The sequence below is a fragment of the Taurulus bubalis genome (genome assembly GCF_910589615.1).
Source record: "Taurulus bubalis genome assembly, chromosome: 8".
Taxonomy (NCBI): domain Eukaryota; kingdom Metazoa; phylum Chordata; class Actinopteri; order Perciformes; family Cottidae; genus Taurulus; species Taurulus bubalis.
Window position 1 is genome coordinate 12,601,411 of NC_136596.1, and position 12,287 is coordinate 12,613,697.

The following is a 12,287-nucleotide window of genomic DNA, read 5'->3' on the forward strand; positions in this document are numbered from 1 at the left end:
GTGTGTCACCAAGAAAATGAGTGCTTTGACCCCTGCTAGTCTTTAGGGACAGCTCACCCAATTATTGACCACGAGGACTTTAGTCGTGTTTACATGCTGACTGGTGGCTTCTGAAATCAATTTAGACTTTAGTATATGGTCATGATTTACTCTGACAAAATTTCACTATTCTTCATAGGATTTTTACTATTGCTTCTTATTAAAAAATATGAAAATGTGTACAATCAAAAGCAATCCAAAACATTTAAAGTAATTGTCATGGATGGAAAGCAATTTAGAAAATGTTAAGATTAAACCTCATTATCCATCATTCAGCTTGGCCAATTTAGCTTTAGTTGCCATTCAGCGGTTACCACAGCCTCTGTCATGTTTCCCATTTCTTTCAAATTCAATGATAGTCATAAAGACCAGAAAATATAATTTTAGCAAAACACATTTTACATCAATTTACTGAATGGAAACATAAATGATCGCTATGAACAAAAATCCAATAAATCTAAACCAGAAATGGAGATATTTCTTCTGGAACCACAGCAAAGTTAATAAAAATCACTTGTGGTTTTCATAGACACAACAGCATTTCATTGTCCAGGATAACGGATTGAAGATGAGGTAACAGATTTGGATGCGCCTGTTGCTAGATTCAAAGCATGATTTATTTTTTTCATCTTTAGAATCAAGAAAATAAAGCATTTGTACAGAGTCTGTTGCATTAATTAACAACTACCAATGTTCCCCTGTGGTTTCCCACCACTTTGAAGATTCCTTCACAATAGACTGAGAGACTTAACCATTTACGAACTGAAGGGGGAAAAAAAATCTTGTGATTGGATCACAATGCCACATGCTAGCTGATTGTGAGCGCAGGAATTGTATCGTAAAAGATAAAACCGCCTCTTGGGAATCATGTCAGGAAAAATCCCATGGAGGAAATGCTGCCAACTCGTCTTCACCAATGACTGGTAAAAAGAGATTTTTACTGTTTTTGCGTCAAGACAGAGAGATGTTCTAATCCTCTATTCATTGTTAGGGTTGTGTAGGACTGGCCGAGGGAAATAGCTTTTTTGACGGCAATGGAGGGGAAAGGGAGCTTTGCCAAAGAGGGCTTCAGAAGTTAATGGGCCGGTTTCTATGCTGACAGTAAAATCTTGGCTGGAGCCATCAGGAGCTTCCAAGGCGTTATCTACTTCAGCGGTTTTGAAGATTATCTTGAAAGGGAAAACAGAAAATGACAATGTCAAGAACAAGAGAGATGTCTAAAAGCAAAGGTTTAATCAAGACTTACAGCAGAAGGAATTATCACCAAGCTAAAGCTGATTTATGTTGAGGAAGCATTATAGTTTAGAGAAATTCTTCCCAGATAACAGTAGCCTTGAGATCTTCTCACAAGCAAACAGCATCAGTGGTGCTTTCACGTTTTGATACAGCACCTAGGGTTGCAATGGAGTTTCTATTGCCGACGGGTAATGTTCGATAACATGGATGAAATACTGCCTACGGTAACTCATGCCCCTGCAAAACAAAGAGCCAAGAACAAAATGAGACCCATTTTCTCAGTGAGTGCTAGTCTAACGTATACAGGTGCTTATGAACACTGATCTTTATTTCAGCAAGGGAAGAGAAAAAAAGGAGCTTCTTAAGTCTTTTAAAAATAACACTGCATGCATGAGCTCTGCCAAACCTTTACGAAAGCATGAACAATGTGGGTGCAGTATCTTTCATAGCACTTTGGAGTGGGGAAGATCCAACCGGGCAGTCCTCTGGCACAAACACTGGTGCGGTAACCTGAAGCCTTCAGGACGGACGGGGTGACCCTGTCCTTCATGTTTCTTCCTGCAGAACAATGAGCCAAAGGGAAAACAAGTGCCATTCGCTTGCACTTGCACACAGGTGCTTGCAGCTAAAGAAGGAAGGCTGAACACAGATTTATCAAACTGCTGTGGTAAGATGTTTGTCTCTTGAAAACTGACACTCTCCCAAACACATAATTAATCACACAAAAAATCAAGTAAACTATTATTTAGACAATGAAAGGCAGAGGTTGAGCAGTGGCAAGGAGAAAGAGGTTGCCTCAGATATGGAGGCTAAGAATAGTTTGTACTTGTTGTTTGCACATGCATGTCTGTTTCACGTGTGTATCCATGCACATATTTGTGTGTGTCTGTGCTTATCCGCCCCTCCAAGATTTGCCAGAATCTGCTTCAGAGCAGAAACGAATAAACCACGAGCCATCAGCAGCCAGGTCAGATTAGGTGTCTGTCGTTGGCCTTTGTGCTGATAACACTACAATGAGTGGCACTTTCCTACCGCCACTTCATCTCGGCCGTCCCACACTTGTCAGTCCTCCGCCGGTCAGATAGGCTCTGTCAGTTAAATAAAAGATAAAGGGAAAGTCAGGGGGGTTGTTCTCTGTTAGTTTAGCACCTTAGTCGAAGGGATTCTGTTACTGATGAGGGTCACAGAAGGAACGGACGGCCTAAAGACACAGGGGTAGGGGAAGGGAAAGTCGACTGGCACATTAGCCAGTGTCTCCCTATCACTCTTCTTAATCTGAAGAGACAAGGGATCTCTTGAGTTGTGGGGATGACCATGGGAACGGGAATATTGCAAAGTGAGAGAAGAGGGGACACAACTGTCGAGATAAATTTGCCTCCACATTTTCTATGCACAGATGTCCTCTCACGCTCACAATCTTTATACCAGTTTATCTTTCTCATGCACACCAATGTAAAATCATATATATATATATATATATATATATATATTTATATATATATATATATATATATATATATATATATATATATATATATATATATTACTATATTGCTGTTACACGATGAGTGTTTTTCTTCTCCCTGTTTAAAACTAAAATGAAGTCTCTTTTTCTATCTCTCAGTCTCGCTCATTTGAGCTTTGCACAGCCATCTCCTTGCAACCCAATTAGTATTTCATAAGAGGCTCATCACCTTTTCACACATATCAATGATGATTAGCCTTCTGGGATAACCTCCACAGAATAGTCTCCTGGATGGATTTAGTCAGTCTGTCAACAGGCATCAGTTCAGACGGGATGAGACCAATGTCAAACATTACCTGTCTATTTCCGAACAGAGGCGCGTGTGCCAAACACTGTTATTGAACTGGCACTACAAGAGCGTAACCTAGCCCTCACAAACATATTAAAGGTGTATGGTTAAGAAATATTAATGTCATGTTCAATCAATCATTATTACTCTGGGGGAAAATCCTGTTTAAGGTGTAGCGGCATTAGCAATTTTTAGCTTTGGAAATGTCTGGATATTCTGCTTCTAAAATGTGTGTAACAATGAGCCTCTTCTCTGCCTGTCAAAATATTTTGCCTTTTGTTCTGAGGAATTGGCTCATTTCAGTGAAGTCTCCTTCAATAATGTTGTAACTGACATATGAGAAAAAGCAATGTCTCCACCTATAGGTGCAAATACAGCACTACAGTTCACAACTTTTTTTTTTCTTTCTTCCAAAGCATTTAAGAATCAATGCATAAGTAGGGAACATTACAAAATAGATATTGAAATCAAGTTTACTCGTGAACAAATTAAATATCAAAATGCTACCAATAAAACTGGAAAATCTTCTCTTTTTAATCTTTTATTAAAAGAACAGAAAACACCTGCTCATGATCACTTCACTGTTACAATTAGAATTATTATTATTTTGTAATTGCTTTATTTAAAAGTAGTAAACATTGATTGTCTCTGATGCATTTATGGTATATTTTGGACATTGAATACATTACATTGATTTTCGAATTCCTTCAAAAATGCCTGAAAAAACTGTGCTTCCCTTAAATGGATGAAAACAAAAGGATAATATCATCACAGTTTCTGTTTGGTTGTGAAAACCTGTGAATGTGAAGAAAACAAGAGACAAACACTTTAAAAGTTTGAGTTTGTAGATGCTATATATTTGTAAGTTTGGAGTAAATACAAAGAACATACATACCATCAAACAAGCATAACACATACAAATATGTATAGAAAATGAGAAGCTGTTTTTATACATTCTTATATACAGTTTAGATGATTAAGATATAACAGAAGATTAAAATAGGAAGATTTTTTTCACATCATGTGTAAACACAATGTTTAAACGTAGGAAGAATCAAGATGACACGTAATCACAAAATGTATGGAAGGACATCACCATATGAACAAACTATAGCCCATCTTAAAAAGTGATAGAGAAATACAGATGTCAAATTCTTTCTACTGCTTGTTCATCTTCTGGTTCGCTGCTGTTCAGGTAATTAAAATGTGCTGTGAGACTGTCAGTAAGAACAGTGCTACAAAAATAACTCAGGAGATACAGGAAGGTGATTATAAGATGATCTCTGATACAGGTATCTTGATTATATATACCAGTCAAAAGCAGTAAATTATTTGTTAGCAATGCAACACACAAAGCAAACGCTGAGCAGAATGGAATGCTTGTTATATGTATGGATCAAAAAGATGACAATACACTAGAAAAATCTGTTTGTGTTTCTCAGAAGAAAAGCAAGTTTGTGATCCTTTGTCATTGAGATATGATCCCTCCCACCAACATTCCTGCTGTATCTCAAATGGAAATAAGTTATTTTGGTCCAGGAAAAGGTCTCCGCTAGTATATCCAAGAAAATGAGGCTGGGTAATTTCTGCATACTTGAGAAAATATTTTGTTTTGCTCGAAAAATATCAAAATAGAGAGTCACACTTTTCTTTATGCTTTCTACAAAACAGGGAGTCACACTTTCCTTTATCCTTCCAACAAAATAGAGAGTACAAAGTTTCAGTGGGAGGATTAAGGCAAAACACATGCAGAAATGTGAGATGGTTTTCCCTGAGTCTTTTCCTCTGCGTCTCTGTCTGTCTATATGGTCTCCACATAATTGGCAGGGAACAAGCCTTGACGGCCATCTTTGCTCCATCCTCTCCACCAGGCTTTGTCCACGGTTTCCACGTCCTTAATGATGTCACCGGGTTCAAAGGAGATCTCAGATTCGTCCTCTGTGGGAACCGCAAGATAACATGGTGAAAACTCACTAATCACGGTGCAATTACTGTAAGTGGAGGCACTTTAGGTGCACATGCATGATGCCGATTATCCTCTAAATGGCAGCCTACCTGCTTGGTAGTCATACAGAGCTCGGACACACAATTGTTGCTCTGCTAAAACCTGTGGAGAGGAAAATGGAATAAGAAAAAGGTAGTGATCCTGAAATACACGTCTTGTTGAACTTCAGACTCACATGGAAAATACAGCAATATGAATCACTTTCATTAAGGCTTTCTTTAAATTCAATTTAATCTATAATGATAATGTTGGCAATATTCTATATATATATATATATTTTTTTTTTTTTATATATATTCTGTGTAGCCAAAGCCTGATATATATTTTTTCCTCTGTGCAATAAATCTCAAGTGCTGTTCAAAAACTATTACAAATGCATCACTGAGCTACACCTTAACTCCGGGTGACATGTTCTTATTACTATGAAGAGGCATTGTGCTTTATGCACTAGTATTCTGAATACGTATTAGCCAAATATTCAACAATATTCTTTTTTAAAATTAAGAACAGTTATCCTTGTTAATTTTGGACTTTGTGCAAGACACTGAACAAGTATAATACCGGTATGTGTTTGTAGCTTCTCATAGGTCTATGGTTTGTGGATACCTCTTGTCCATTTTCTGAGATCATCTGTTCCTCATCCTCGTTAACGTCAGCCTCCTCTGCTGTGTGATGAAGATCGTAGCACCCAACCAGCTCCGGTGAGCTGAGTTCTGTGTCCGATGGACTCAAGGATCGCTCTGAGGTAGACCAGTGTGAAAAGTATGTATCACAGTCCAACCAACATGGTGAATGGGTATTTATGTATTATCACTTGTTTAAAATAGATTGGTTGCCAAACCTATGCCGTTCTGATGTTGTTCTCCGTTTGTGATCCCATTGGTTGACACGACGACAGTCTCGTGTTTCATTACTTGACAAATTGGTTCAGCATCTGAAATAATGACGTAATCTTTTGTCATAGAGCAGCATATTATCAAATGCCATTTTAACTTTTGGAAAGCTTCAGTACATCATTCAGAAATAGGCTGTGTGTGACAGTGTAACAATAAGAAATGTTGAGAGATGTTAATCAAGTCAAAATAGCAGGATACAGGAACAAGAGGGCTACCAGTAACTGTCGACTCTTCCTCTTTCTTTGAAAGCTCAGCAGGCTCACAGGGAGTCTGACTGTCTTCTGATTGATCGTTCTCCGCCCCATCTTCCTCTGCCTCCTTTTCCTTTTGCACGACCTCCACTGGGTCCTCCAGTGGGGCATGCTCAGCTTCCTGTTTTAATCCCTCCTCCGCTTCCTTCTCTTCCTCCTTGTCCTCTTCCTCCTCATGCTCTTCGGCCTCAGTCTGGACTGGTTCTGTTGTAACAGCACAAGCCTCTAGTTGCTCCTCCACATCCTCTTCCTCATCTTCCTCTACCAGTACAGCCTGCACTTTGTAGCCAGTGTCTGAGACCAGCTCAGCATGCACAAGAGTAGCTGTGTCGATGTCTGTTGATTGGAAAAAGATATCAGTAAAAACATAACTGTGAATTTGATAAGCTTACATAAAAAAAAAAAGAGCCAACAGAGTGTATGCCTGTGTAGAAAAACGTAACTATAAAGAACCAAAAAAGTGGGTTCTCTGGGAGCACATTACATTTAAGCTTGGCATGACTAAAAGTATATGGGATTACTTTAGGACTATTTAATTGTGACTAGACTGTAAAATATATTCGGAGCTCTGTCATTTTTGTATAACAGGCCTCCGATTCATAGCTCCTGGCCTGCTTTACTGACTGTGTGGAGTAGGTTTTGGCAAAAGCATATAAGTCACTTTAGCCTGTAATAAAATGTTTAACAACCACTACTTAATGTCAAATGATTAATGTGTTTTGGCAAAGTAATAGGCTCTTCTGCACATTAAACCATCCTCTTGATTTTGTTGTTTTGGGGATAATTCCACCTTCCCCACATAGCTCAAAAAGGAAAAACATATCATTGTATAATCAGATCCCAATGTAATTGTTTGTGTCCATCCTACCTGTGTTTGCCTGTGGTATCTCTGGAAGAGGAGCTGTTGGAGCCACAACAGACTGGAAGAAGAAAGCTGACTGCTCTGGCTGGGCTGGACTATTTGGAGTATTTGGGGGCGATGCCGGCAGGGCTTCTGGATGTGACTGAGAGGGGTTGTTTTTTACTAAACTGGGGGACAACGAAGCCAAGAGAGTAGGGGAGGCGGGAGGTGCAGAAGGTTCTGCGGGTGATGGGGGTTTGGGCTCAACAACAGCCTGAACTTGGTTGTCAGCTCGTGGAACGCTGGGCAGAGCAGAAACTGGAGGGGCAGGGCGGAGAGGTGATGTGGGCGGTGAAATGGGGGCTCTGGGCCTTTGTGAAGAGGTGACAGGGCGGAAATCAGGACTTCTTGAGGGAGACGTAGCGCGGTAGATGGGGGAGGGAGGAGCTCGGGAGAAGGGCGAGACCAGGGGTGAGCTGTAAGGGGAAGATGACGTGCTCTCTTCTGCTTTAGAGAAGATGAAGGCTGTGTCCGTCAGGCTGCGCTGGTATCGTCTAAAGGGTTTGCCTGGAGGAAAAAACAACTGAGTAGTTCAGAAACTCAAATTACACATTGTATATCCAAAAACTGCATGCACTGCAGTCTAGTTATGATTGTTCTTGTTTCAATAAGCTTGTTTGGACCTCGGAACACATGTCACCATGTGGTACCACCTCGGTTCGAGCTTACACACAGTGTACATACCAGAGCGGGAGGATCCAGGGCTGGTGGGACTTTGTGATGATGATGATGACAGCTGCCTGAAGAACTCCCTTGGGTTCATAGAGCGCTGGGACACCAATTCTGCTGCCTCCTACAGGTCAAGTAATGTTTAGAATAGGCAAGAAATTGAAATGATTAAAACAGACAGAGACAGTTCCTAATGACAAACGTGTGGCCCATTCAGGCCTTAGAAAAATAGTTATTTCAAAGCAATGTCAAGTAGTCTAAGATTCACTTACTGCTGCTTTCTCTATGGACTCACTCCGACTAAGACGAGCCCTCATATCTGCCACATGCTCCCTCTGCTGCTGCTCCTGTCAGTACAGAAACACAGCAGAAATCATATTTACATATTCACACACATATTTTTATATTTTTAATCTCTTCATTTAGAATATAACTATTTGAAAAAGTAGATGACAAAGCATTTGAGACGAGTGAAACTTCAGTGTTTTGACATTGAGCCCTAATTAATGATACGGTAACAGTTGACACAAAGCAATACCTTGGGAGTACATTTATTCTTTTCTTTTAGTCAACAGCAAACCCCTCACTAGACACAAGTATAATCAACCTGACTTTCACCTCTCACAAATATGAAGTATATAGTGTAATATAATTTAAGCAGTCTGCACTCGACCAAGCATAGAGACCGGAGGTAACGTTAAAAACCATGAACATACTGTACAACCCACGACAAAAAACAGAGATCCAGGAATGTTTGTGCATTCAATATACAACATCATAATTCTATGCCAAAATCCCATGAAGGTCGTCATGTGAGATATATATATATATATATATATATATATATATATATATATATATATATATATATATATGCACAGCAACCATTCAGAGTGTGCAACAAGGAATCAGTGACATGTTAATTTAGGTTTAGAATGACATAATTAATATGTAAAATAAATATAAAATAACATTCTTATCAGTTGTATAGTCCCTTGAATATCTCAGTAAAACCCAAATAATCAGCAGTGGCTGCATAGTCCACTTTCCCCTGTACATTTAAATCCACAGTTTTGTTCATGTAGCTGTAAATTAATTAGTTTCTGCACATCAGCAGATATTGTGGAAAACAACAGTGGCCGTTACATGGATCATATTACATGGATCAAAGGGTCAGTAATATATAAAGAAACAATTAGAGTATTACAATCAGACCTCTCACAGCCAAAAGGTCAATCCGGTTCTTACACAGGGGTCAATGAGTTCAGGCAGTCTGACCAAACGGAAAAATCAATTCAATTCAGTTTATTTGGTATAACCCAAAATCACAAATCAAAATTTGCCTCGGAGGTTTTTACAGTCTGTACACATACGACATCCCTGTCCCAGGACCTCACATCGGATCAGGAAAAACTCCCCCAAAAAATAAGAAGCCAGCAAAGTAGGTGTGCTTTTTGATGCTCCAAAAACAGTGCCGGACCATTTTGCATCATTAAAAAATCTTTGCATTTGTTCACTCACCCATTTAAATTTTTCCTTTCCGCGCAGCTCTTCTTCTTGCTCTGCCTGTTTTCTTCTGTGAGACAGGTAAACATGAGACCGTTTTCCAAAAAGCATTATCCAAAATGCAGTGTCAGAGAATATTTGAAACTATTACTAAACACACATAAACACTTGTTTTTGCACCCATTTTGAATGAGATATATAAAATATCTTAGACTTTGTCGAACAATCAAACTTAATCTTCTCAAATTGTTTGTACCCCTTTACATTGAGCCTAATACATTAATTCCAAACCATAATCGTAATCTGGATTATTTTATAATGATGTCACAATCAGAAATTTCAAACGTAGACAATTCATAAATAAGACAAACGCATTCCGCCGGTGGAAATTGGTCCTGCGTATATAAGCAGGACACAGAACACAGTATAAATACCACAATCTGTGTATAAATACTCAATGTAGTTTGTTTAACAGGTAACAGACTACAGAGAAAACATCTCTTCTCTGACAGTGATGATAACTGTGTCTTTATTAGTACAAGTAGTAGTTTAACACCATTAAATCAACTGAAAACATAATACGATCAATTCCATCAATATTTTAAGTGGATTTTAATTGGACTGTTAGCTAAAAACTGTCTGGCCCAGGAAACAATTCCATGACACTGCTCATGTGTGCAGGCACAAACTCCATCCAGCTGTTAAAGCCGACTGACAGCTGATCCAGCTGTGATCAGCTGATGCACCGTCACCAGAAACAGAAATGAGATGTCCTTTCCTCTAAAGCGTAGGACATCTCATTTCTCTTAAAACATATTTCCTCGTTTCCATTTTTCTCGCACAGTTTCCTTGCGTCTCTCCATGCATCCCTGGTGGGAGACGCAAGGGAAAGACGCAAGTGAAGGAAATGGGAATGCAATCAAGAGACTGAGATGTGCCCTGTGAGAAGGAGATGTGTCGCACTGCATGAGTCAACTGTTATCCAGATACTGATTAAAATGCATTTCTGAAGCCCTAGTCATGTGAAATCCTAATAAATGTTGGCCTTGTATTGTGCCCAGCCCAAGGCACACCTGTGTAATAATGATGCTGTGCAATCAGCATCTTGATAGAGCACACCTGGGCAAAGATGCATGTGTTCGCCAACACAGATTCTAACAAATTTGTGCACAGAATTTGAGTGCATAAACCATTTGTGTGCATGGAAATCCGGCTGAGATCTTTCATCTAAACTTCAGCTTTTAACAAGTGTTGCATTCATATTTTGGTTCAGTGCACTTTGTTCTTCAAATCTTTACAAAATGCAGCCACTGGAGGGCACTATGGAAATCGACATTGTTCCTACCTCTGCTCCTCAATCATCTGTAGCTTCTCATTCATCTTCCTGTCCCTCTCTTCTGCATCCCTCCGCTCCTTTGAAACTCTTTCTCTTTCAAGGCGACGTCGCTCCTCTGCTGCACGCCTCTTCTCCTCCTCTTTCCTATCTTCCTCTTCACGCTGACACACACAACGGGAAACAATGGTAAAGTATTATCCATTTATTAAACTTTGAAATATACAAAATAACTGTCTACAATAGCTTTTCCAAACGTACATTGTAATAAACATCCATCTAAAGTATATTTTAGCCAATCAAATGTGGCCAAATAGAGATGTGGTTATTTGTCATACCTCTGCACGTGCCCAGAAGGAGTCTCTGTTTATTCGTCTCATCTCCATTGCAGCGTTCGTTTTTCTGTAGTTTGTACCCTATAAGACAAACAACGGAATAGTGAATGAATAGCCACACATTTTGTACATTTTCCATTAATGTGTAGAGAGGCATTTTTTGGTGTCACTGTATTATACTGCATCATTGTCAGTAACTATAATTTAAACCTTTTCGTATACCTTTTGTATTTCTTTATTTTCATGGGCATGACTGAATAAACATACTAGAGGAAAAAGTAAAACGCTGAAGACACGGAGGAGGGTTAAGTTGTGTCACAATCTGTATATGAAAGTCTCTGTCTCCATCTGATGGGTAGCTGAGGTATTGCAGTAGACTCACCACTAATTCCTCCTTGTCCGCAGACCTGGAGCTCCTTCTCACCCACTGTGTAGGAGTGTGGGCCTGGGCCTTGCTGAGCTCGGCTCTTATCGTCTCTTCTGTCACATCCTCCACTTTCTCCGCACTAATGAACGCATGTGCTTCCTGAAACACGGACAGCAGGGAAGGAAAACTTATTTAATCCACCCTTACAAACTGTATTGAAGTCACACATACACGCACAACAGCTAGAAATCCACATACACAAGTATACACAGACCCTGTAGTGGTTTTCTCTTGATCTGACTTGAAGTTATGCATAGTTGGAGCCAAACAGTTGTGCAACTGCTTCAGTTATAAGCATTGTGAGAGAGCGATAATCCTTCCTGGCTTTAGCGTGAGGACAGGAATGCTTTGGTTTGGATGGTTATAGATGGAAGAGGGAAGGATAGGGAAAAATAAAAATAGGGGATGTGATCGAGAAAGTGAACATTTGTTTTCACAAAAAAGGCAGAACAAGAGAGAGGCCCTCACTTAATAGTTGCTCAATACCTGGAAGTAAAGCTTAAGGAAGATGTAGAGATAAGAAATATGACTATTGACAGATCTTATTCAAAAACCACAGAACCAAAACATAGTGTTCCACTGCAGCTATTTCCATGGGACAGATACGTGTTAAACATTGAAATCATGGATGTATACAGGCATTTGTATGTGGCCAAGAGCTCAGAATAATTTCAATGGAGAGTAAGACCAGGCTTGTTGATGGTGGGCCAGGTCTGTCTGCCTCCAACAGGAAACCACAGCTTTATCTGAGTGACAACGCTGACACTGACACTGAACAGAGCATTCAATGTGCCCTATAATACATGTCAGTACGGTGTATAATCCATATCACTCTAGCTGTCATTGCCAACTGCACACACACAGACCAGACAAGC

At 39.6% G+C, this 12,287-nt stretch overlaps 1 protein-coding gene across 1 annotated transcript in view; it reads right to left on the reverse strand.

Annotated features, from left to right (window-relative positions):
- Positions 1–3,658: 3,658 nt before the first annotated feature.
- The window catches only part of LOC306740650 (uncharacterized protein), a 30,751-nt gene continuing 22,122 nt past the window's right edge, over positions 3,659–12,287 (reverse strand). The window contains exons 5-16 of the mRNA XM_079222879.1: positions 11,368–11,511; positions 10,989–11,066; positions 10,663–10,814; positions 9,333–9,387; positions 8,084–8,158; positions 7,827–7,935; positions 7,110–7,649; positions 6,206–6,577; positions 5,936–6,028; positions 5,701–5,834; positions 5,145–5,196; positions 3,659–5,027 (exon numbers count right to left, since the gene is read on the reverse strand). Coding sequence (XP_079079005.1) covers positions 4,891–5,027; positions 5,145–5,196; positions 5,701–5,834; positions 5,936–6,028; positions 6,206–6,577; positions 7,110–7,649; positions 7,827–7,935; positions 8,084–8,158; positions 9,333–9,387; positions 10,663–10,814; positions 10,989–11,066; positions 11,368–11,511 — 1,941 coding nt within the window. The 3' untranslated portion in view covers positions 3,659–4,890. The remainder of the gene's footprint in view (positions 5,028–5,144; positions 5,197–5,700; positions 5,835–5,935; positions 6,029–6,205; positions 6,578–7,109; positions 7,650–7,826; positions 7,936–8,083; positions 8,159–9,332; positions 9,388–10,662; positions 10,815–10,988; positions 11,067–11,367; positions 11,512–12,287) is intronic.